At 33.9% G+C, this 26,456-nt stretch overlaps 2 protein-coding genes across 5 annotated transcripts in view; one reads left to right on the plus strand and one right to left on the minus strand.

The window, feature by feature from the left end:
- Window positions 1-2,956: 2,956 nt before the first annotated feature.
- LOC113039750 (armadillo-like helical domain-containing protein 3) lies at window positions 2,957-22,032 on the minus strand. 3 transcript variants are annotated; one of them, XM_026197807.1, is made up of 26 exons: window positions 21,920-22,032; window positions 21,494-21,685; window positions 20,892-20,945; window positions 20,663-20,809; window positions 19,597-19,704; window positions 19,416-19,508; window positions 18,339-18,413; window positions 18,174-18,260; window positions 18,029-18,085; window positions 17,909-17,952; window positions 17,772-17,832; window positions 16,509-16,555; window positions 15,943-16,018; window positions 15,721-15,814; window positions 13,157-13,258; window positions 12,631-12,689; window positions 12,477-12,542; window positions 12,092-12,161; window positions 11,955-12,015; window positions 11,783-11,871; window positions 10,470-10,552; window positions 10,249-10,375; window positions 10,084-10,159; window positions 7,776-7,854; window positions 5,831-5,947; window positions 2,957-4,695 (listed from the first exon to the last, which is right to left on the minus strand). In XM_026197807.1, the coding sequence occupies exons 2-26, from the start codon at window positions 21,593-21,595 to the stop codon at window positions 4,603-4,605; spliced, it is 2,067 nt and encodes a 688-aa protein (XP_026053592.1). In that variant the 5' UTR covers window positions 21,596-21,685; window positions 21,920-22,032; the 3' UTR covers window positions 2,957-4,602. The 3 variants fall into 3 exon arrangements, with proteins under 3 accessions (XP_026053592.1, XP_026053589.1, XP_026053591.1); XM_026197804.1 differs by having other exon boundaries at window positions 20,892-20,948; XM_026197806.1 differs by having other exon boundaries at window positions 20,892-20,948; window positions 21,494-21,616; window positions 21,920-22,010.
- Window positions 22,033-24,949: 2,917 nt separating this feature from the next.
- The window catches only part of LOC113039751 (EGF-containing fibulin-like extracellular matrix protein 1), a 22,615-nt gene continuing 21,108 nt past the window's right edge, over window positions 24,950-26,456 (plus strand). The window contains exons 1-2 of one of the 2 annotated variants that reach the window (XM_026197808.1): window positions 24,950-25,236; window positions 26,189-26,281. In XM_026197808.1, coding sequence (XP_026053593.1) covers window positions 25,210-25,236; window positions 26,189-26,281 — 120 coding nt within the window. In that variant the 5' untranslated portion in view covers window positions 24,950-25,209. Of the gene's footprint in view, window positions 25,311-26,188; window positions 26,282-26,456 lie in introns of both variants that reach the window. The other variant, XM_026197809.1, reaches the window with a different exon arrangement.

Raw genomic sequence — 26,456 nt, forward strand, 5'->3', positions numbered from 1 at the left:
TTATAAATCCAAAATATTTTTAATGTGTTAATAATCAAAATAGTGTTAAATTCTGAATAAAAAAATACTATTAAAAGCATTTCTGCATATTCCAAGTTAAAGGCTTTTTACATATCCCGATCAAAAGCATTTTTTGCAATTTGAATATAAACATTCCAAAACAAAAGTATCTTTACATATTTCAAATTAAGTTATTTTTCCCGCCCAACATTCCAAATCAAAAGCATTTTTTAACACGTTTTGAATCAAGAGCACATTTACATATTCCAAACACATTCAGAATCAAAGGCATTTTCACAAATTCTGAATCAAATGCATTCCGTATTAAAAGCATTTTTACATATTCCAAATCAAAAGCCATTTTTACACATTCCGAATCAAGAGCATATTTACACAGTCCAATTAAAGGACATTTTATACACAGTTCAAACCAAAAGCATTTTGAAACATTCCAAATCAAAAGCATTTCTAAATATTTCAAATCAAAGGCATTTTTACACATTCTGAATAAAAATATTGTTTAAATATTTTTTTCTGTAAACAGATTCTGAATCAAAAGTATTTTTACACATTCATAAAAGCATTTTTGGCCCCATTTTAATCCACCAAATTGCCAAAATGTAAAACAATTATGGGAGATGCCTTTTTTTTCTCATTGCTTGCTCAATCTCCCAAAAATAACTTTTCTCTTCAAATGAGTCTTCCAAATGCCTAAATAATGTGAATAAATCATTCATTTCCTGTGGTTGAAAATTTTGCACATATTTAATATTTTATAGACCAGAGCCACTAGTGCAAGGATGAAAGACTTATATTTAGTTTTTGTCTTGAACTATTTTTAAACCACACTTCTCCAAAAAAAGAATTCTCTTCTACGGAAAGCTGTGTTAATGACACAATACTGTAAGGATGTATATATAACTGTTAGGATGACTGTACGAATCTGTAAGCATCTGCTGATATAACATTAGGTTTATATTTATCCGTCTGAAAACAGGAGACCAAAGGAAAGGACATGAGCTGACAGACCTGCTTTTAGATGCTCTAATAATAAAACAGAAGTCAATCCATCTTTTCATGTGCAATAATGTTCAACACTTTGTAGAGCCCGCATTTTGTAACAAAAAAGGTGTTGATTTTAAGTCCTGCCACACTGTGATCAAACTCAGACTGAGCGTTATTTTAGATACTTTTCATGGACATAACGCTAGATTGTGCCAAGGATTTAAAAAAGTCAATTTAAAGGTATCAGACGTGAATTTCAGTCGAGGTTTGGCAGTTCATACATGATTTAAAGTGGTAATATGATGCTATTAAGATGTTCCTTTCTCTTTGGAGTTTTACGAGCTCTTGGTGAATAAAGAAGATCTGTAAAGTTGCAAAGACTAAAGTCTCAAACCCAAAGAGATATTCTTTATCAAAGTTAAGAGTCAACCACGCCCTACTAAAACGTCTTGTTCAAACACACAACACATGTCTACATCACTGTGTGATAAGATTTGTCCATGTTGACTTCACAAGAGAGAGCATGAGCTTTACACTCGGGTAAAAAGACAGTATAAGTAAATATAATCAGTTATTATGTCTCCACTGAATGAAACGAATGCCTGGGTTGTAATGGGTTTTATTGGTTTTGTCCCATTGCGCAGGGTGATGGCATCACAGTATGTTAAGGGGCGTAACATTTCCTTCACACGCTTGAAGTATTCGGCCAATCACAACGCACTGGATAACTGGCCAATTAGAGCACACCTCGCTTTACAGAACGATGAGCTTTGTAAAAATGTACAATGTTTCAGAAAGGCAGGGCAGGCCGGAGGAGAAACAATAATGTACATTGTGTGGAAAATAATGTTTTTTGAACCTTATAAACACATTATACATATAATGTTCTTTTTCGCAACATTGTATGACCCCCTCAATGTTAATCTAACAATAAAAGAAAAGATTGCTGCCCTTGACTGAAATGCTTTTGTAGTTTTAATAATTTATTTATTCGTAATGAACAAACTGAAGTGATTTTTACATTTTATTATTTGTTTTTCTTACTTGAATGCTTTTGTTTTACATGTATAATATTTGCTGAATAGGTCTAAGTTATAGTTGAAGAAAGAACGAACTTAATGAAGGCTCAATGAAAGCAGAGACTGAAAATAAAGAGATTGAAGAGTGTACATGTGGTTGGGCAAGATATCGAAAAAGCTGTGATAAACGTTAAACGCTATAAGCCCAAAGGAATAAAACAAATAAAAAAACTGCATGGTTTTTGAGCAGTTCAGCTTTATTTCTAAAGCACTTTTAACAATGGAGACGTATCTATATAAGCAGCTTTTCAGGAAATCCATCAAAACACAAACTCCTAGAGAAACCAGTCTCTTCAGACTGATACATGAAGTAATGAAGAGGAGAGTTTGTCATCAATATTTATAACATTTGCTCGTTTTGTAATTCCTTGGCGGAAACTGACTTCAATATGTTTCAATAGAATCCACGCCATTAATGTGAAGGCCTGATGTTAATTCATGGCCACTGTACAGTATATAGCTAGTATAACACTTTACAGTTAACGTGCGTTATGTAATCAAATTACTTTTTCAAGTAACTTGTAAAGTAATACATTACCTTTAAACTTATACTAAAATATCTGAATTACTTTTTCAAATAATAATTCCAATACTTTTGTCCATATAGTCACCACAACTTACATTTAAGCAGATAATGTTATCTTTATGCAGCATATGCCCTTCTGAAGGAGAAAGTAAAAGCTTTCTTTTATGGCCATAGGGAATAAATCCTCGGAAAGGAGTTTAACTTATTAACTGCTTCTTTTAGAAGTAAAGTCAAGGATAAAATGTTGAACTCGTTTTTGAGAAGACGACTCACTACCGAGATGCCGGAGCATTGGGTTTGACGGTTAACATTGAAGTCCGTAACACAAACCAAGACATCAGTCATATATGATGTACAAAATAAGATTTAATAAGGAAACAAACACCCATAAATAAGAATACTAAGGCAAAGGATGCCAAATACTCATTTAGGACCAAACCCAAGAAGAATTTGCAAAGAATTTCTATGCGTTTGTTTTATTCAGTTATCCTCCACGTGTTGGTTTAAACTGGACTAGATAGTAGTAGAACACTTTTGAATTCTATAATGTTCTGAATTCTGTAGAACTAGCTTTCAGTGGAGTGTCAAGTTAATACATTTGTTTCTTTACCCAGTGTTACACAACCCAACATACAGCTGTTTTTACACTTCAACTTCATATCTTTTCATGAAACCACACCGAAACATCTTGCGACACTGGGATATACTGAGAGTCATGAGAATTAAGAGACCGTCAGATTTGTTAAAAATGAATGTACTTATACTCGAGGGGTGAATCTCATGAAAACTGACATGAAACTTTAAAAGACTGAAAGAATAAGAAATTATATTTTGCTTAAAAATGAAGCCTATCGATCTATTAATATGACAAGAAAATTAAATTCTCTCCTCAAGTGCTCATTACCGTAATAAAGTATATCAATTCAAATCCAAAGTACGATTTAATCATGCATTATGGCGTCATGTGTTACACTGAAATTATGTTTTTAATAAAAAAAAGGACAGGATAATAATTTTTACTCTATTATGGTATGATATTTTTACACATTCTGAAAAGAATTATTGAGGAAATGTGCTGAAATGTCATTAAAATGAAACCTGTTTTAAGAATAGAATTTTACAACCAAATTATCATTATAAAAATGTATATCATATTCAAAAATACATAATGGTATGTAAACGCGTGACAGAAAAAAATGACAGAAAATGTAGTATTACTGTATCCCAGTAATGAGAATGAGAATGCAGCACATTGTAATGAGAGGACAATTTGCTAATTTCACAAATTATCATTACCGTAATATATATAAAAATATTTAATATCGTAAATATGCATTATGGTAACACGTGTTAAAAAGTTTTTAATGAAAAAGAATGTAAAAATGATCATTAGAGTATCAAGGTAATGAGATTTCTGGTGCATTACGGTAATGAGAATCTTGTCTTTTTTTTGCATTACAATAATCAGAATTTGGAGAAAATGTGTTTGTCATGAAAATATGTCAGAATGCAAATCTTAATGGCTGGCTTCATTTTATTAATGCAAATTATAATTTTTCTTTCTTTCTTGACCCAGACATTCCTTTTCCAGGCTCATAAAAATAGGATATTTTGTTTACATTCACACTGAATGTAGAGAAGAACTGAAAATTGCTGGTTTTTCTGCGCAAGCACATTGACTTTCATCATTTTGGTACGAAGGCAATAAAGTATATGCAATAGATTTAAAAGAAACAGCACTGGACCACCAATAAAGAAAATAAAAATACAAATCAAAAACCAAAAATACCAGGTAGTCAGAATCGAAATTCACATTGTGCGAAGTTGGGCTGATTGCTTTGTTTATCCAATACGACTCTGTTCTGAGTGCGAGCAAACTCACACACACACACTGCATCAGTCATACAGCCTTGAAGATCAAATCCAGTTCTGTCCGGGGTAACGTGGAGAAGCCTCAGATGTGTCAGTATGAAGGTCAAAGGTCCCGTCGTCTCAGGATATGGAGGAGAACTCCTTCAGCAGGACGTCCTGACTCATGGTACTCAGAGACACGTTCTTCCTCACGTTCAGACTGATGGAGCGAACCTGCAAACACAAACCCAAGCATCTGTGCATCAAAACTAACTCGCTTCCTGACAGAGATGCGTGTGAAGCTGCTCGTAAATTCACTCCACATTAAAATTTAACGCAGCAGCGAGTTCCTCGGGGCAGAGGGACTGGGCTCAGAAATAGAAGAACTGGGCTCGTACGGAAATGTTTGACTTTACAATATAATAGACAGTATTTAGACTGTTGGATACGTGTTATAGATTTGCACATCATGTAAACGATATGTTTATTAAACCAGTAATTGAAATATATACAAGAAATATTTGTGCAAGGTTATAAAATTAAGATCTATATTCATTAATAAATTCTATAATAATGATGATTAAAAATAACAATAATAATAGTCTCACCAAATATTCCTCTGCATGAATAGGGCTCTATAAATTCAATTATTTAACAGCGAATACAGCATTTTTCTTTTCAAATTTTCTGGATGTTATTTAAATGGTTTAGTAACTTTTTAATTAGGACTTTTAATCAGTTGAATTCATAGAACCTTAATAACTTATTTATTACAATTATATGAAATGCCCTATGATTTATAATCATTGTTACTACTATTATTCATTATTAGTAGCTGCATTTTATAGAAAATCAGCTGTCTTATTTTTCAGCATTTTGTGTTTTATGATTTTTTTACAAATTTATCAAAATCAATGTTAATGAAATCAATAATTAAAAACAAAAAACTTTAAAAATCTTCCTTTTTTTTAAAAAAAAATCTTTTTTATTTTTTTTTTTATTTTTTTGCAAAAATTCTGTACAACAAAGATTTACACGTGGAATTAAAACCTGGATTAAAAAGTGTGCAATATTGTGAGATATTCCTTCTAAAAATAATGGTTTAATAAACTGTATTAATATTATAATCATAATTACTTTGAGAAGTATATTCTACTGTAAAAAACTAGCATATTTCTGTTATCGTTTTTGGTTCGCATTAAACTGAACTTTTATTTTCGACGGGCTCTAGAGATGAAGTTTCTCTGAAATCCACCAAATTCTATAATTTTTTGTGATTTCGTCCAACTTTTTGTCGTCTTCTGTGCCATTCAACCCATAGTTAAGGCAGCCAAATGAAGTAACTTGTGGAGCGAACTCTAAAGCTTACCAGCTCCTTGAAAAAGCCGGCCTCTCTGGGCTGTTCAGAGTAACGCTCAAACTGATCCAAACCGTCCTGTAGCTTCAGTGTTAGCGTGTCGTAGTTCGTACGCACCACCTCCAGCACCTACAGATCAGACAATGACATCAAACCCAGATACAATTACAAGAAATCTTCCAGGTTTAAGACAACAATGCACTGACAGAAACCCACGTACAGTGAAAGACTTTGGTTTATAACAATGGTCTTGAACTGAACTACAGGAACACATTTAAAAAGCCCGTGGAGTGATCACATGACTACTGATGATACAGATGTGAACCACCACAGCTGGCACAAGCTCTCTGTTGATCAGGATCAGTAGTAGTTTGCAAACTTCACATACATTTTTTGATATCTAACACATAATATTTGCTTACTTGTAGTTGGTCAAATACAGGAAATGGACCAAAAAACTGTTTGTCTCTGCATTAACACTTGTGGATTCATAATTTATATTTTAGAGTTTAAGTACTTTATAAAAACGTAATGATACATTTTTTAATAATAATGTTTTCTGTGATTTTCCCCTTATATTTCATGTGCATTTTTAGTGGATTATTGTTGTATATGTTTTATTAAATTTAATGGTATATTACTACATTTTAATATTTCATTAAAAAAATATATTTTATATATTTAAATAGTAATATTTAAATAGTATTATGTGTAATTTTACCTTAGACAAAATGTTTTGGTAGAGATTTCGTTTTAAACAGTTTAAAAATATATATATATTTTGTATATATATATATATATATATATATATATATATATATATATATATATATATATATATATATATATATATAAATTTATTTTGGTAGCAATTTCTGGTTGATTCTTTTGGTAGATCGTTCAAAAGAGGCTCCCAAGGTAGATTCTGAGAGAACTCAGGAAGGCTTAGGACACTCCTAGACCCCTTGCAAATTGCAATTGTCTCTCTTTGTAAGTGTGTAACAATGTAACACATGGTTTATTTTAACAATATGAAAGACAAATCCAAACAGTTCTCTGTGGCAATCACAGAAAGACATTGTTTCAAAACATTGTGCGCAGTAATTTTTAAAGCGGATGGGTCTGTCGTTTGACTGGGACACTCCAGGGCATGAGCCGGGCTGCTGGACACTTACACTAAACTAAGAGAGCCAGAGAGGCTGGACAGAGGTCTGTTAGAGGTCATGCGGGAGCATCTGGCCAAGCGAGATAAAAGAGAGCAGAGTTTGGGGCTGTGAGCGACAGCTGGCGTAACCATCTGTAAAACTGACCTCACTTCCAGCACACGCCATCATTACCCTACAGATCAAAGGCTAATTAAGCAACACCTGCCACCGTCCCAATCAGTTTTGCTAATTCAGATTCAAAACCAACTCTCTCATATGACAGAACGGAGTTAAAGTTGGGCGATAAGACTGTGAGGTGTTTATGCAAAAAGTATGGATGCATGTAGATGAATAATGAGCTAACTATAGCCGTCTTACTCCAAAGATGTCACTTTTTAATACCAGTTACCATTAAAATGTTTGGGGTCAGTAAGATAAAGTAAAGTCTTTTGCTTTTTTTGGTTAAAAATACTGTAAAAACAGTAATATTGCAAACTTTATTTGAATTTAAACAGTTTTCCATGTGGGTGAATTAATTAAAATGAATAAAAAGTTCAAAAGAACAGTTTTTTTAATGAAAATCTTACTCTTTTATAACATTGTAAATGTCTTTATTGTCAATTTAGTACATCCTTGCTGGATTTCTTAAAACCACAAATCTTACTTACACCAAACCTTTGTTTTAATAGATAAGAAAATTACATATAAATAATGCTATATTACAACGAGGCTCAAAGTTAATTCATTGAGATCTCATTAAAGCCTGTTTGAACTTAAGAGATGAAACGTTGCATGGCTGTGTAAAGCATTACCTGATCTTCTGAGAGCTGTGAGATGTGGTTCACAGCAGCGTATGACTCAATCTTAGGGTTGAAGTGGTTAATAATGGCTCTGGAAGTAAAGAAACAGGCAAAATGAGATATATTTTAAAGATGTGAGTTCCTGTGTGAGAATTAAAGGTAACGTTAGAGAGGATTTTCAAAGGTGTGGCTCTTCTAGATATTCTGCAGTAATGCTCTGCATTATGCATGCTGCAAAAAAAAAACAGCGCTCGACTTCTTTTGTGCGGCACAAACACATGGTGACATCTCTGAAAGCCCGGAGAATGCTTGCACATTAGCTCGGACTCTAAAATCAATAATTAATTCACCACCGTGCCCCTCGCACACCAACCAAAATAAAGACAAAAACAGCCGCTTTACTAAAGCTGTCCAGTGTAAGTCACAGACTTCAGCTAAAACCACTCAAACTAGGATTATGATCTTTCAAGGGCTCAGCCATGTTTAACATATAACTGGTGTGTAAATGAAAGTACGTTGTGTAAATAGACTGTGTATTTAGTACGAATTTTATCATAAATTTGTGCTTGTTTATACATTTAATGCTTTTTATAATCTAACACGCATACAAAAAACAAACAAACAAACCAAAGACACAAACAACATTAAAACTGCTCAGGTGTTATGAGAGCCCAGGTTGCTCTGATAGTGGCCTTCAGCTCTTCTGCATTCTTGGGTCTGACATATCACATCTTCCTCTTCACAATACACCACAGATTTTCAATGGGGTTAAGGTCAGCCGAGTTTGCCTTAAACCAGGTACTGTTGGAAAATGAAATCTGCATCTCCATAAAGTTGGTCAGCAGCAGGAAGCATGAAGTGCTCTAAACTTCCTGGTATATGGCTGTGTTGACCTTGTACCTCAGAAAACACAGTGGACCAACACCAGCAGATGACACAGCACCCCAAACCATCACGGACTGTGGAAACTTTACACTGGACCTCAAGCAACATGGATTGTGTGCCTCTCCTCTCTTCCTCCAGACTCTGGGACCCTGATTTCCAAAGGAAATGCTAAATTTACTTTCATCAGAGAACATAACTGTGGATCACTCAGCAGCAGTCCAGTCCTTTTAGTCTTTAGACGCTTCTGAAGCTGTTTGTTGTTCAAGAGTGGCTTGACACAAGGAAGGCGACAGCTGAAACCAATGTCTTGCATACGTCTGTGTGTAGTAGTTCTTGAAGCACTGACTCCAGCTGCAGTCCACTCTTTGTGAATCTCCCCCACATTTTTGAATGGGTTTTGTTTCACAATCCTCTCCAGGGTGCAGTTATCCCGATTGCTTCTACACATTTTTTCTACCAAATCTTTTTCTTCCCTTCGCCTCTCTATTAATGTGCTTGGACACAGAGCTCTGTGAACAGCCAGCCTCTTTTGCAATGACCTTTTGTGTCTTGCCCTCCTTGCAAAGAGTCAATGGTCGTCTTTTGGACAACGGTTGTCAGCAGTCTTCCCCATGATTGTGTAGCCTACAGAACTAGACTGAGAGACCATTTAAAGGCCTTTGCAGGTGTTTTGAGTTAATTATCTGATTAGAGTGTTACACCAGGTGTCTTCAATGTTGAACCTTTTCACTATATTCTAATTTTCTGAGATACTGAATTTGGGATTTTTCTTAGTTGTCAGTTATAATCATCAAAATTAAAAGAAATAAACATTTGAAATAAATCAGTCTGTGTGTAATGAATGAATATAATACACAAGTTTCACTTTTTGAATGGAATTAGTGAAATAAATCAACGTTTTGATGATATTCTAATTATATGGCCTGTATAAAAATAACAAAAACCTCAAACTAAAGAAAAGCGGAAAAAAATAAACAAAAACAAGACCAAAAAAAAAGAGCAAAAAAAATATAAAAAAAACTAAAACAAAAGCAAAGGGGAAAAAAGAAAATAAATCACATAATAAACAAACAATTAAAATCAAATAAATAAAAGAGTAAAATAAATAAAAGGTAAAGAAAAAGTGGAAAACTTTTTGTAACCAAATCTATGAAACAAAAAGTCATAGACATTACTGAATCAGCAACTATTATCATCTTCCACAATTTTTTACATTTAAATCAACAATTTCATATATATATATATATATATATATATATATATAAAATAATTTGCATGTAACCTGAATTACATTATATAAATCAACTATATATTTAACATTACGCTATGATTGATATTATATAATATACTTGTAATTTAAAGAGGGAGTGGTTTAACTCGTGTCATTGTTCACTGTGAAAGCGATCTGAATGAAGGTGAAAGTGTGCGCTCTGACCTGACGTTGACGAGAGCGTGCGTGACTTTACTAGCAGGCTCCTTCCACTGGCCAGCGTTGGTGGACACTCGCAGCACTGCGGCGTCAGGGAGAACAGGGCAGGGCTTTAGTCATGAGGGAGGGAAATAACACATGCACACAGCAGGACGGGGCTCGGAGACTCACCCATGCAGTAGAGGTTATCAAACACCTGATGCATGCGTATAATCTCGTAGTAGAGCTCGTCGTAACTGCTGGGGGTGGGCAGAAACGTGTCTCCATATGTGATGAACATGTTAAAGAGGTTCACCACCTAAAGCAGACAAACACATGTCAAGGAAGGTGAGAAATGCCCAATTTGTAGTTAAAAACATGACAAACTGCCGCTCGCAGCGAGTGTGATTTACCTGAAGAGCCAGCTGGAAGATATTGTGCTTGGACAGAAGGATGGTCTCATTAGACAGCAGGAACTTCAGAAGGTTAATGAGAGCTGGAAAACACAATCAGTACATACAGCCATCTGAAGCGGTCTGGAGAAACACACTGAACTAATCACTGTCTGGACCTGTGAGTCCAGAGCAGACTTACACAGGCACCGTCTGATGCATTATCAGGGGATGCAGGAGGATTTAAATACATTAAGAGAAAGAATCTTTATAAAGGATTTTATATTATATAAGAAAGTTATGTGAATTAAAAAAACAATACAAAACAGGAGAACAAAAAACAAACAAATCAAAGAAAAAAGCAAAGAAAAAATACAATTTTAATAAAAAAACAAACAAATCAAAAGCAAAGTGAACTGAGGAAAAAAAACAAAAGTGAATACAAATAATAATAAAAAACAGAAAAAAGATAAAATACAATAAAAAAACAAGAACAAATAAAAAAAACTAAAATAATGAATAAAATAAAAAAATAAAACAAAAAGGAAAAACAAGAGACCAAAAATAATACATGGGGAAAAATGAAATAAAAAATAAAAAAGAATAGAAAAAATAGTATTTTTTTTAAAAAAAGGTTTAAAAGAAAAAGCAAAAAATTTTACAAATAAAAACAAGAACAAAAAGCACATGCAAAATAAAAAATGAAAACAAAAGACTAAGAGAAAGGCAAAGGAAAACATGAGAAAATAAAAGAAAAATAAAATAATTAAAAGAATGTAAAAATAAAACATGCAAAGGAAAAAACAAAAAACAAGCAAGGAAAAAAGAATGAACAAAAACTAAAACAAAAGCAAAGGGAAAAAAATTATAAACAAAAGACATGGGGGGGGGGTGAAATAAAAAACAAAAGTAAATTAAATTAATTAAACAACAGAATAACAAAAATAATGTATATATAAAAAAATTAAGTGAATAAAAATAAATACACAAAATACAATAAACGAAAAGAAAAAAATGTTTTTTTTTTATAAAAAGAATAACAAGAATAATTCAAAAATATTTAAATAATGAATCAAAAGTGAAGAAATAAATAAATAACATTTAAACAATGTACTCCGTCGTTTAACAGACACAAAATGAGGACAACAGAAGCCATCAAAACCAACAAAAGAGCAACAATATTTAAGTTTAAAACTACATGTTACTATATTTATTTAACCTTTACTATATAAAAGACAAAAACAAACTAAAAGCAAAGAACCCCCTCGAGAACACACAGAGGGCATAGCTGCGTACGGCTCAGACACACAGTGTAAAGATGGTGAAGATGGTACCTGACCAGAGCTCTCTCCACGTGTAGTGCATCCTAACTCTGCACTTCTTCTGGTAGCAGATCAGTTTGTGAATGATCTGAACACAGCGTCTGAAACAAATGACTTGATTCAATCTCACCACATCCACATATCCACCGCAGTGTCTACAGCTGCAGATTAAAAGGAAACTCACACATAGAGATCCATAGGAAACTCCTTCATCATATGAGTGACAATGAACTCGACCATCAGATCTGCAAAGACAAACAACACTCACATAAACGCTCACAAAACGATGAAGACGTCACTCAATCTGATCCCAAAACTCACCCAGGACCGCACAAACTAAAGGCCGGGAGGGGTTGCTCTTATCCGCTGCTTTCTTTCGATGCCTCATGGGCTGAAATACAGAAGAGAAATGACTTCACTCAGCGATACAAGTTCAAACCACACTGGACTTTTATTGCATGGATGAAAGGTCCCTTTAAGACTGGCCAAGGTTGATTTTTAGTCAGAAGTGCACAAATGATCCTGCTTTCATGTGTCTAGATAACTGGATTTACTGCATCAGCAGGGAGGCTCTGGGACGTCCCATTTCGTAATGGATTGCCTGTAACATGGGGCCGGGCAGTTTGCTGCTTTATATGCCAGAAACATCGTCTTTATTTGGATCCTGCCATTTAAAAACAACTGAAACCTCGGCAGAGACTCTTACCATTCTGTGCAAGTTGACCCTGAAGTTCATGTTATCATCGTGGAGAAAGGCGTCAGCGTACTGGTCCTTTGAAACGGACAGCGAGAGGACAAACGGTCAAACAGTGAATGAACTCACAGGGAGAAAATATATATGATTACCCACAATGCATTACCTCGGCTATGCAGGTCAGAATGATGAGGCAAAGCCTGGCACTGTTGAGTCTGTGCTCATCTGAAAATACACAGAGGAAAACTACTGTAGAGATGTGCACAAAAAAACTGACTTAAAACAAAGATAAATAAATGCCCCCGTTCCAAATTCTAGTGAGCTCCCTACTTAGTCAGCATTTAAAGGCACTTTGGCATAGACACTTTTCCAACATGTAGATAAGGTAATGTCGCCTTGCCTTATTTTGTAAAAATTCAAAACTGCATGCATTCTTTGCAAAGAACACAATCCCATAATGCATTGCAGCAAGTGAAAAAAAAAATGGTGGACAAAGCATTAATTTAAAAAAAAAATTGACTATTTTGGCTTAAATGTGTATCCTTTTATGCTTATAAGAGTATAGTGTTATTAGCTTAGCGACATGCTAATAACAAACTTCAATGACAACAATAGCGAGTCGAGGTTCTGTTTGACTTTGGATGCTCACTAGGTTTTGGACAGCACAGAGGAGCGAAACAGTGATAGCTTGCCTTTGGTGTCCTGCATTACGATGGAGGAATATTTGAGGAAGGTTATAAGAAGATTACTCGTTTGCAAGTTTGGGTCCAGAGGAAGCTCAGGATTATTCATCACTGCAAAGAGAGAATGTTAGCATGGTGAATCACTTCTGACCCAATTTTGCGTACCTATCCTACACACTAAAAGTACATACTTCGTTTTGAGAAAGTCCACACTTTAGAGTATGTAGCATCTTGACAACACAGACCCCGTTTTTGTGTTGTTAGCATATTAGCATTTAGCTGAATTCATGTCCATCATCTAAGTTCATTACTTATGTGGGAGTGTCACATTAAGTTTTTTTGTTTAACTGAAAGATTCAACAGAGTTCCATCAATTCCACTATGCAAAAAATAAAAAAAATACTTTTTTTTTGGTACAGTTGTTGTTAAATTAGAACTGTATCAAAATGTTATAGGTATCATTAAATTAAAACAATTATCAAAATGTTATAGGTATCGTTAAATTAGAATGATAATTAAAACGTTAAAGTTATCGTTAAATTAGAACGATTATTAAAATTTTCCAGTTAACATTAAATTAGAACTATTATTTAAATGTTAAGGTTATCGTTAAATTAGAACGATTATCAAAATGTTATAGGTATTATTAAATTAGAATGATTATTAAAATGTTGAAGTTATCGTTAAATTAAAACGATTATTAAAATGTTGAAGCTATCATCAGATTAAAAAAGATTATCAAAATGTTATAGGTAATATTAAATTAGAATGATTATTAAAATGTTAAAGTTATCATTAAATTAGAACGATTATCCAAATGTTATAGGTATCATTAAATTAAAACAATTATCAAAATGTTATAGGCATCGTTAAATTAGAATGATAATTAAAACGTTAAAGTTATCGTTAAATTAGAACGATTAATAAAATGTTCCAGTTAACATTAAATTAGAAGAACTATTACTTAAATGTTAAGGTTATCATTAAATTAGAACGATTATCAAAATGTTATAGGTATTATTAAATTAGAACGATAATTAAAATATTAAAGTTATCGTTAAATTAGAAAGATTATTAAAATGTTATAGGTATTATTAAATTAGAACGATTATTAAAACGTTTAAGTTATCGTTAAATTAGAACGATTATTAAAATGTTACAATTAACTTTAAATTAGAACAATTATTAATACGTTATATGTATCATTAAATTACAACGATTATCAAAATGTTATAGGTATCATTAAATTAGAACGATTATTAAAATGTTATAGGTATCGTTAAATTAGAACGATTTTTAAAATGTTATAGGTATCATTAAATTAGAACGATTATTAAAATGTTAAAGTTATCGTTAAATAAGAACGATTATTAAAATGTTATAGGTATTATTAAATTAGAACGATAATTAAAATTTTACATTTATCGTTAAATTAAAAAGATTATCAAAATGTTATAGGTATTATTAAATTAGAAGGTTTAATAAAATGTTCCAGTTAACATTAAATTAGAAGAACTATTATTAAAATGTTAAAGTTATCGTTATATTAGAACGATTATCAAAATGTTATAGGTATTATTAAATTAGAATGATTATTAAAATGTTATAGGTATCATTAAATTAGAACGATTATCAAAATGTTATAGGTATCATTAAATTAGAACGATTATTAAAATGTTATAGGTATCATTAAATTAGAACGATTATCAAAATGTTATAGGTATCATTAAATTAGAACGATTATTAAAATGTTGAAGTTATCGTTAAATTAGAACGATTATTAAAATGTTATAGGTATTATTAAATTAGAACGATAATTAAAATTTTACATTTATCGTTAAATTAAAAAGATTATCAAAATGTTATAGGTATTATTAAATTAGAATGATTATTAAAATGTTTAAGTTATCGTTAAATTAGAACGATTATTAAAATGTTAAAGTTATCGTTAAATTTGAACAATTATTAAAATGTTGCTGTTTTTGTTAAATTGAAATGCTTATTAAAACTTTATAGTTACTTTTATATTACAATGAGAACATAATTACCATTACAGTTATAGTCCATTTTGTGGACAGGCTAATAGTATATTGCGAATGTTTCGCGTGTCAACCTGATTACAGATGATTGAGCTCTGCTGGCACTTTCAAGCAGGAAAACACGCCACATCCACCACGGGAGCTTCAGTCTGCCGGATCCGAGTGGATTTAATATTTCATACAGCTAATGGATATCAGGTTTTTAAAAGGTTGCAATGCAAAAAGCAGCATAAAAGTTACACAGGTTTTAGAGGCAAGTGTGGAGTCAGTTTTAAAGAAGTGAAATGCCAGCTCTACAATATAACAGACTGGAAGTACGATTCAAAGGGTCATGTGCTGAACAACAGCTGCTTAAAAATCTCAAAGTGTTTCATTATTCAAACAAACCTCACTTCTGGGTACTGCGCTGACCATTTAACCAGCCACTGAAAGTATTAAGATTCTCATATGGTGCATGTATTTCTACTTTAGTGTTCTGCAGAAGAAAGCAGGACATGAGGGTGAGTGAATGAGGTTTGAACACTAGTTACTCACTGTCCAGAGAGGGCGGTGTGGTGCCCAGCGGGGTCAAAGGAGAGGCTGGGACGGGCACAGCTGGGGTTGTTGCAATGTCAATCTCCGGATGGCTCTGTGATCGACAGTTACAGATGCAAAGATAAACCACAACCATCAATATAAGCATAGATAGGACAGGCCTAATAATATATGAACGTGTCAGTGCTTAAAGATAAATATAAGTCATAGTGCAGTGCTGACCTGTGCAAGAACTGTGATGAAGTTCCTGTTGAGATGTACAGCCTCATAGAGGGCGAGCAGGATGGCTTCATTAGTCCTAAAGCACAATAAAGTCATCAGACATGTGGAGCATTTGATTTATTAATACAATTTCTCTCCAAAGGTTTGCTTTTTCGATAGAAATTAGCACTTTTATTCAGAAAGGTTTGCATTAAACTGATAAAAAGTGAAGTGATAACTTTTAGTATGTTAAAAGGATTTCTGTTTCAAGTAAATGTTGTTCTTTTGAACTCCATCCTGGAATCATGTGACTCTGAAGAATGGAGTATTGATGCGGAGTATACAGATTTGATCAAGAAATAAATTACATTTTAACATACATTACAATAAAAAAGACTTATTTTAAATTGCAATAATATTTAACAATATTACTGATTTTACTGTATTTTTGATCAAATAAATGCAGCCTTGGTGAGCAGAAGGGTCTTCTTTTTTTTTTTTTTTTAAACGTACCAACCTCAAACTTTTAGCTGTATATGAAAAAAAGTCCAATCTCCAATTAAATGTTTTATAAAAATTGTACTTACTGTACTGACAGCTTCTCATCTGCGTCAGCAATAAACATACTGCCCACCTGTAGACCAAAGCATGATTATGATAAATACGTAGCTGCAAAATCACTTCCATTGTATGGAAAAGAGCAGCGTGAACATTCAGCTCTATTTCTTCTTTTGTTTTCCACAGAAAAACAAAAAAGTGAAACCGCTTGGAAAGACACGTAGGGCCCTGTGATTTCTGTGATGCGGAATATGCGAACAGAATCGCGAAATCTAGTCATAAAAATGAAATTTTCTGTATAACGCAGAATTTTGCACCTATATTGGATGAATACTTGGAAAGTAGGTCAGTAAACTTCGATCAAAACATGATATGCACTAGTGTTTGTTCATATTAAGCCACAAAAATACTATATAAACATATATAAACAGGATGCATGTTCGGCGTGTGTCTCTGTACGGATGAATGGCGTGGATGCGATTTTGTTTACGTACTGTATGTGTGATGATAAGTGTGATGTTCACGTTTTTAATATACGAGTACATGAAAACATCAATATAAATTATAGAAATGCGAAGAGAGGCACTTCACAAGCATTTTAACGTTTCTTTTGGGTAAAACTATCGTCACATCATATATAAACAGAAACGATCTTCACAGCAACCCGTCAAAATAAAAGTTTGGTTTAACTTGAAGAAACTGTGACAGAAGTACATTACTTAATGTAATGTAATCTAATAAAATTATTATTAATACATTATTTTGAAATGGAATAATTATCATAATTATTTACCAGATTGTTTTTTTTTGGCAAAAAAAAATGTAAATCCACATCTGATTAAAAAAAAAAAAAAAAAAAAAAAAATATATATATATATATATATATATATATATATATATATATATATATATATATATATATATATATATATATATATATATATATATATATATATATATATATATAATTTTCTTTATAAAATTCATTTTTGATTATTAATAGTTAATGAAACCATTAAATGGAATCAAGAAAATTGATGAAAAACTAAATTTGGTAAAAAGAAAATAAATAAATAGAAAATTTAGAAAAGAATATAGGGCCTTAAAAATGTTCGTTTTTGTGAACTTTATTTAAATTGCCGTTTAATATTGTACATTTTGGGTTTTCTATTAATTAAACGTGCTTTTTGATAAACAAAATTTTATTTAACCATTAAAGTGAAACAAAAAATGGAATCCAGAAAAAATTAAATAGAAAAAAATCACGAATAAAAGATAAAAGTGTTTTATACCATGCTGGTGAGGGTGGAGAAAAAGCCTCCCTGGTTCTCTTCTTCTTTCTCTTTATACTGTCTGTGGAGACCAGATGGATCTCATTAAATCTTTCACACAGGTTTCTTGCAAACAATCAACAGAGACTGCATGTTACCTGTTGTACTCTGCGAGAGCGTGGTGGATGACCCTTCCCATGCCCTGTGAAAACATCCATGTTATCAGACCACCGCATGACAAGGACTCAAACATATCTAGATTTCCTCCAACTACTCACATCCAGGGTCGGCTCGTCGTCCACTATTGACAGTTTCACAATATAAGGATTCACGGACTACAGTTAAAGGAGGAGACAGTGAATCTCACAGAAATCATGTCTAGAGCAATACATTAGATCAGCGCCAGCATCCCCGTGCATGTACCTCGTACTTCCTGTAGTTGACCAGCAGAGCTAAAAGTACCACAGCATCATATCCGTGCTGCGCTCGACTGGAAACGTCAGACAGAATCTGGACAACAAGAGCCGGATGAAATGATAATGCGCAGGTAACACTGAAGACACATAGTACAGCCGATCCCAGTTTTACCTGTAGAATGGCCTCAAATATACTGTTGATCATCACATACTCCAGGATGGTGTTCTGACTGATATTATCCGTCACCTGCAAGGAACAAACACACAACATGTGTGTATTTACGCAATACATGATAAATACACACACCGCACCAACAAATATAAAGTGTGTAAGCAAATTATTACTTTACAGTGATTCATCACGATTAATCGTTTTGCAGCCCTAGTCCATTAGGATGAGCTTGTTTCTTCATCAGGTTTGGAGAAATGTAGCATTGCATCAGTGTCTCATCAAATGATGCTCTGCAGTGAATGGGTGCCATCAGAATGAGAGTCTGATAAAGACATCACAATAATCCACAGCGCTCAAGTGTTTCAGTTAATGTCTGGAGAAGAGAAAAGCTGCGTGTTTGTAAGAAACGAATCTCTTAATACATTCAAACCATGGCTTCTAGATTAAATATGAGTCTATAATCCATAATATTAAGTCCATCTCCTGCTGTTTCTCACATTAAACTGTTAAAAACTTCTTTAGAGCTGTTCTGTTTGCTTGTAAACGCTGCTTGATCGGTGCAGATTTCTCTCCTGATTCAGACCAGAACACTTTTTTCACTGGAGAAAGCAATATTATGGACAGAAGAGTCATATTTTATAGCCAGAAGTGATCGTTTAAAGCTAAAAACGAGTTTTAATGATGTATTTATTTGTTACAAACACGCAGCGTTTGTCTTCTTCAGATGTTTACTGATGGACTGGAGTGTTGTGGATTATTGTGATGTTTTTATCAGCTGTTTGGACTCTCATTCTGACGGCACCCATCCACTTCCATTGATGAGACACTGATGCAATGCTACATTTCTACAAACCTGATGAAGAAACAAACTCGTCCACATCTCCCGACCTGAGGATGTGTAGTAATTTTCAGCTGTTTTTATTTATCTGTGAACTATTCCTTTATGTTCTGTTGCTACACTTTTGAAATCGCTCGTATTTTAACATCTGTTCTCGGTGCAATGACACCAAGACTTGACTGGACTGATCTTGGCTGGCTTTGACAAGCGAAGCAGCCGGTGGAAGTGAGATGTCTTACAGTGACCAGACACAGCAGCAGTTTGAGACACAAGCTCTTCAGACTCTGGGATCCGTCTCCACACAGCAGAGCGTCCAGACTCTCCATCAGCTCCTGTGTGCACCGTAACATCAGAAGTCAGACCTGCGTTCAGTCAAACACCCGACCGTGTGTGTGTGTGGAAGAGGGACAGCCGACCGACCTTCATGCGCAGCTCAGCCTTGTCGAAGCCCATCAGCATGTTGATGATGTCGAAGCCCGTGGCAGACCTGTTCTTCTGGTGAACTCCTCTGAACAGCGCACAGAGAGTCTGCAGAAACAGACGGGAGGAGCTTGTCATGTTCAGTCACTGCTTCAGCTCAGTTTCTGAATGCCAACCAGAAGCTGAATGAAGGGTGTGTCAGCAAACACCGAACTGACCTCACTACTTCAGTTACACACACACACACACATATATATATAGTGTGTGTGTAAAGAGGATGTAACTTCCAGTACTGAGCAAACCTTCGGGCTCTGTAAGATGTCCTTGACTCTTCTGACCTCAAAGGCTGCATTTATTTGATCATAAATGCAGTAAAAACAGTAATATTGTGAGATATTACACATACTAGTTAATTCTATTTAACACTTTAATGTGTTTCTCTGATCAGATCTGTGTTTCCAGCATCATTCCTCGAGTCCTCCGCGTCACACGATCTTCAGAAATCAGTCTGAATTAGGATTATCGGGATTTGTGAATCGTGACGGTTTGCTGCTCAAGAAATATTTCTGTCTATCAAACACTAAAACGTGTTTTTTTTTCAGGATTCTCTCATCAACAGATCCACATTTATTTGAAACAGCGATCTTTTGTGACATTATGAATACCTTTGGTTCACTAATGTGTCCTTGAAAAATAAAAGTGGGGAAAAAAGGCCTCAAATGTTTTTATCATTAATCTACTTTTACACTATTGTGATATTTTGCAGTTTTATGACACTAAGTAAATTATACCTCATTGTAAAATAAAAGGGTAGAGATTTTAGAAACCTTTTTGACTTTTACACGCACACAATGATTAACAAATGTAAATGTACGTATTAGTAGTTCCACCATAATGTAGAAATACTTAACCATTTTTCAAATTGCAGTGATGAAAATAAGACAAATGTTTGTATTTGACCTGAAAAGTAAGTAAATAAAAGATTGTTTCTTTCTATTGAATCTTGTGCGCTGCAGTGATCGTGATGATGATGATTGGGAGCGTGTCTGGATCATCCTGACGTCACCTGAAGAGCGTTGACCACTTTGATCTGGTGCTCTTCAGCCAGAGCTTGGACACAGTGCTGGAACAAACTGTTGATGTTGTCTTTGACTCTGAGCACCTCGTCCCCGTCCAGAGACTCCAGCTTGCCCTCCAGATACTCCAGATTGACCTGCTCAGAGCACACGGATCAGCATCACAGTCCAGACATCAGCTGCAGCGTGTGTGTGTGTGTGTGTGTGTGTGACACTGACCTTCATCAGGAACAGCTCGTCCCAGAAGCGAGGATTGCTCTTCGTGGGCTCCTCCTTCTGACGGGAAACAGCAAAGACAGTCTTTATCTGCACTGACATTACATTTAAAAGCAGTTCCATTCAAATAAATCACATTAACTATTAATTATCAATCACACAGAGGAGTTAGGGAGGATCAGTAAATTATGAATAATTAAATGCCATAGTTTGAAGAATATGTAATCATGTAATCTATAAAGAAATACCTGTGATCTGATTATTTAAACTGTGTTTTTAAAGCAGTCTCTTCTGTATTATGTTATAAAAGATGTAATAAATGCTGCTCTATTGATTAAAGAATCCTGAAAAAACAAGTTTTAATGTTTGATAATAATCAGAAATGTGTCTTGAGCATATTATCATCACATTATAATGATTTCTGAAGATCATGTGACGCTGAAGACTGGAGTATTGATGCTGAAAATACAGCTGTGCATCACAGATATAAAAGACATTTTAACATATATTAAAACAGAAAGCAGTTATTTAAAGAGTAAAACTATGTCACAGTTTTTCCTGTGCTTTGGGACAGGATGATGAAGATGATGATGAAGATGACTCACTGCGAATATGTCCTCGTACATGAGCACCACCTTCTCCTTCAGGGGCTTCTTGGAGGAGGATGTCCTCCTCAGCAGACCTGCTCTCTTCTCAGTCTGAGACATCTCTCTCTCTCTGGAGGTGAACTGAGACACACGATCAGGTTTAGAGGACACTCTTCTGACAGATCAGCTTTAGCATGTAGCCTCCTGACACTGTAAACAAACACAGGACGATCAGTATCACCTCCACATCGAAACACATTATATTTTAATACAGTCTCCAGTCATGCTAACTGATCGACGGTTAACTCTTCGGCTTCCTTTTCTTGTATTTATAACAAAATAAGTATATTTCACATTCCAGCGGTTACTTCTAACAGTTAGGCAAGGTTTTTAAGTAGGAATCTATCAGTCTGGATTCAAGTAAACTCCGTAATATCTTCATACCCGAGTAAATGAATCACTGTATTTCTTCCATTGCTCCAGAAGATAAACATATGGATTTTCGCTCGACTGACTTCCGGTTGGAGCGGAAACCCCGCCCACGCGCTTACGTCACGTCCGCTAGACATGCTGAGTAGTCACTTCTTCTTCTTCTTCTGAATTTTTTATGGCGGTTGGCAAACCAGCTTATGGTGCATTACCGCCACCTACCAAACTGGAGTGTGGAGCTCAGACAAGCAAGGAAATGAAAAAAAATAAAAATAAAATAATAAAAAAAAAAAAAAAAAAAAAAAAAAAAAAAAAAAAAAAAAAAAAAAAAAAACTAAATTATCCCGTATAACCCTATGTCTTTAATAAATTTAATAATGGCTCTATACTTCTTCCATTGCTCAAAATTACATTCCAAAAAGCTTTGTATATTGTAAGTGTTAATGTCCAATTTTTCCATTTCTTGAATAAGCAATATTCTTTCATTTTCGTACTGTTGACATGAAAATAAAATATGCTCTATTGTCTCTGATTCATCACAATTTCTACATTTACCTGTTGCATGCTTTCCTATTTTAAAAAGGGAATGATTTAGTCCAGAATGTCCAATTCTAAGACGTGAAATGATAATATCTTCCTTCCTGTTCTTATATACACTTCTTCCATTTCCTACAAGTTGTTGGATGCTATTAAGATGTCTACCCTTGCTATCAACATCCCATGCTTCTTGCCATTTACTATGAGTGACTTCTTTCACTTTAGCCTGAACCTCTTTTTTACTAAGAGCCACTTGTATGTCAACATCTGCATGATTTAAAGCTTGCTTAGCTAGTTTGTCAGCCACTTCATTAGCCTCTACTCCCACATGAGCAGGGACCCACAGAAACATAATAAGACTAGTATTACTATTTCTCAATAAACTTGCTAGAATATCAAAAATAATATCTTGCCTAGTTGATTTTAGTCCACTTGCAAGGCTTGAAAGTGCTGCATAAGAATCAGAACAGATGACTGCTAACCTAGGTTTTACATCCTCCACCACTGAGTAGTCACTAATTGCCAAAAACCTTTTATGCTTCTAATATTAAGACTTTTTCTACACATGCAGTGCTGATATGATTCAACAGTGTCAAATTATTTATTTTGTTAATAGATAATAGCGCATAATGAGATTAATCATTTTTATAATAGTATTGTATTGATAAATGCACGTTAACCGTTCATAGAGGCAACATTTGAAACAAATATCCCATCTTTATGTAAGTATTATTAGTGTAGATGTAATACAGACGTATATATATATATATATATATATATATATATATATATATATATATATATATATATATATATATATATATATATATATATATAAATTATGGATTTATTTTATTAAACCTCAGCGGCCCAGTTTAACATCTCCGGGCACTCCTTGAAAGAGATGGAGGCGGTCCCAGCGAAGTACCTTATAGGGTCTATAAACAGTGCCCAAGGCTACTTGTTTGTCTCTGAAACATCCTGAAAGTGTTTTGGCAGAGAGGGAAGGTGGCTTCCCATTGGAGATCAGCTGAGGGGATCTGGATATCCAAAGAAGAGAATGCAAGCACCAATCTCGCTGCTCTGCGTCGAAGGGAAAATCTTCTTTAAGATCGTGTCTCAAAGACTAATGGAGTTTCTCTTGAAGAACGGGTACATAGACACCTCGGTGCAGAAGTGGGGAGTCCCAGGAGCACCGGGAAGCTTAGATCACACAGGTGTGGTGAGCCAGTTGATCCGGAAGGCCAAGGAGACTAAAGACCTAGCCGTACTCGGGTTATAGATGGCTTTTCCAGGGTCTCCAACGCAAGGGCAAAGATAGGCTTTAACCCAGTCAAGTCCAGGTCCCTGGTTTTATTTGATTCCGCTTTACCCTGGAGGGGTCACAAATTCCATCAGTAAGCGAAAGACCAGTCAAGAGCTTGGGGAAGATATTTGACATCTCTCTGAAAGACACAACCGCTATCCAACAAACTAGAAATGGCCAGTCCACCAAGCTGCAGCTTCCCATCAGCAGCTTGTCCAAGGAGTTCAAGGTCACTCGTGCCAGGGAGGTCTTTTTAATTTCTGATAGATAAGACATTCCTCTTACCATAATAGAAGGACCCTTTTTTGTATATTTTATTAATTTTAGATTTTATTAAAAATAGAAAAAAATAAATTAAAAATAGCTTTCAAAGAAATACTGTTAAGAATTTTTTAATCACAGTTTTAGATTACATATTTTTATTTATTATACGTTTATGATACATATTAATGATCTTAGTTCTTGATTACTGCTAATAAAAAGACTCTTCCCTTCATAATCAGACTTTTTGTTTTTCAGTTCATTTTAGATTTTACAAAAAGTTAAGAAAATCTTAGAAAAACTGGTAAGAAATAAAATTATATACATATATATATATATATATATATATATATATATATATATATATATATATATATATATATGTATATATATATATATATGTATATATATATATATATATATATATATATATATATATGTGTATATATATATATATATATATACATATATATATATATGTATATATATATATATAAAATTAAATTGTATATTTTATGATAAATTATCATAATATATATAAAAATATAATTATTATTGGCTGGTAAGACATTGGTCTTTACTTCATAGATTGTTTTTATTATTATTATTAATTTTAGTTTTTACCGAAAATATGAAATTGGTGTCTTAAGAAACAAAATGAAATCAAGTTGTTTTGTTTTATGTATTAAATTCTATATTTAATTCTTTTTTATAGCGTTTTCCCCATATACATACAATACATACATCCAGTTTAATTAATATAATAATTAATAATTAATTTATAGATTTTTTTTAAAGAATACAAATGATCATAGTGTTTAAGATCAGAATTTTTAATATGAATTAATAATATAATTATAAAAAAATCAACAGTTGATAACAATATTAAAGATCATTATTCTTAATATAAATAAGACAAAATTAAATTCAATCAACAGTTAATTTATATATTAAATGCTAATAATGTTCATGGCATTTAAGATCCTTAATTAATTCTTAATTAATGGTAAGACTCTCTTCACAGACCTCTATCTCTGTCAGTAAATGTGTTGTGGGTCTCAATGTTAAGCAGTAGGTGGAGCCACATTCACTGCCTTTATATTGCTGCAAGAATGTTGCAGTGAGAAAAAAGAAAAAACATAATTTGAAAAGGCTTGAGAGAAAAACCTTCCTCTTATAAGAGCATGATCGCAGGCAGCTCATGTGTGAGAGACTTCAAGCTACAGGGGTAAGATCCTCCACTCACTTCACACACACACAGTCAGGACTTTAAGGAAGAGGGGGACAGTCATGCTTGATAAGGTACATTGTTTATGCAGTTTTGGCATTGCATTATAAATTCTATGCTCTGTTAATGATTTATACATCATCTTGGTTGATAACTGTGTTTAACTCAGAAACCTCGAGTTTGAGTGCTTCATGTGGACAACTGTACTTTGTTTTACATATACATGAAGAATGATTTATTTGGTTGTATTGCATAAATATTTCATACTTTTGAATGACAATAGACTTCTGCTTGTGCTTCTAGCATGATTACATGAATAGGAGGTTTTGTTGAACAGAAAACAACAATTTAAACTGGAGGTTGCTGCAGGGCTTTGTCAGATAAATATGGTGTCTAAGTACTAGTTGGTACATGCCTTCGCTTGCACTACTTTTGAAATAGCCATAATAAGCTTGTACTGTAGATTAATGTGTTTTATTTGAACTGGTTCTTTCTGACACAGTCTGGGATGTTCAGAACAAGCTACCAGAACAGTGATGTTCATCCTCAGGAGGGAAAAACCCATTAAATTCAATATTACAAGAGTGAATTTGTCATGAACAGTCCCCGCAGTGTTTGAAATGAGATCTTCTCTTGGTCTCAGATATGCTGGATATGGTCATTTGCACAAGGACAATGTGATGCTTTTAAAAATGTGCCATGGTTTGATTACTATTATGGACTGGGTTAGCGGGGACAGTTTGGACATCGATGTTTATGTGGCAAAGTGTTGGACTCTGCCAAGTGTCTGCAGAACTGAGCCAGGGCCAACAGCGGTTTCATTCAAACCAAACAATGTGATCTTTGCAACGCGGACGAAATGTAATTGGGTTTCAGGTGGAAATGGGGCAAATGCACGTGAGCTCAGTGATGATTTGTGAAAGTGCGAGCGTCTGTTTTCTCTGGGCTGCAGGTCACAATGTTGGGGATCAGCTTGTGTTTGAGTGTCGCCGTCCACTTCGCAGTGTCTCAGGAAACAGAAGCTCAGGATCCTGTCACATATACGGCAAGAAGAGCACAACACATCACAGCTGTTAGAGATAGATAGATAGATAGATAGATAGATAGATAGATAGATAGATAGATAGATAGATAGATAGATAGACAGACAGACAGACAGACAGACAGACAGACAGACAGACAGACAGACAGACAGATAGATAGATAGATAGATAGATAGA

This window comes from Carassius auratus, chromosome 22 (assembly GCF_003368295.1).
Source record: "Carassius auratus strain Wakin chromosome 22, ASM336829v1, whole genome shotgun sequence".
NCBI classification, from domain to species: domain Eukaryota; kingdom Metazoa; phylum Chordata; class Actinopteri; order Cypriniformes; family Cyprinidae; genus Carassius; species Carassius auratus.

Excerpts from the sequence above, each read along its gene's own strand:
- LOC113039750 (XM_026197804.1), bottom strand. The coding sequence starts at position 21,595 with ATGTCTCAGACTGAGAAGAGAGCAGGTCTGCTGAGGAGGACATCCTCC. Across the intron at positions 18,086-18,173 it reads TCAACTACAGGAAGTACGAG|TCCGTGAATCCTTATATTGT; the intron begins GTACATGCACGG and ends CTTTAACTGTAG. Across the intron at positions 12,690-13,156 it reads CGTAATGCAGGACACCAAAG|ATGAGCACAGACTCAACAGT; the intron begins GCAAGCTATCAC and ends GTGTATTTTCAG.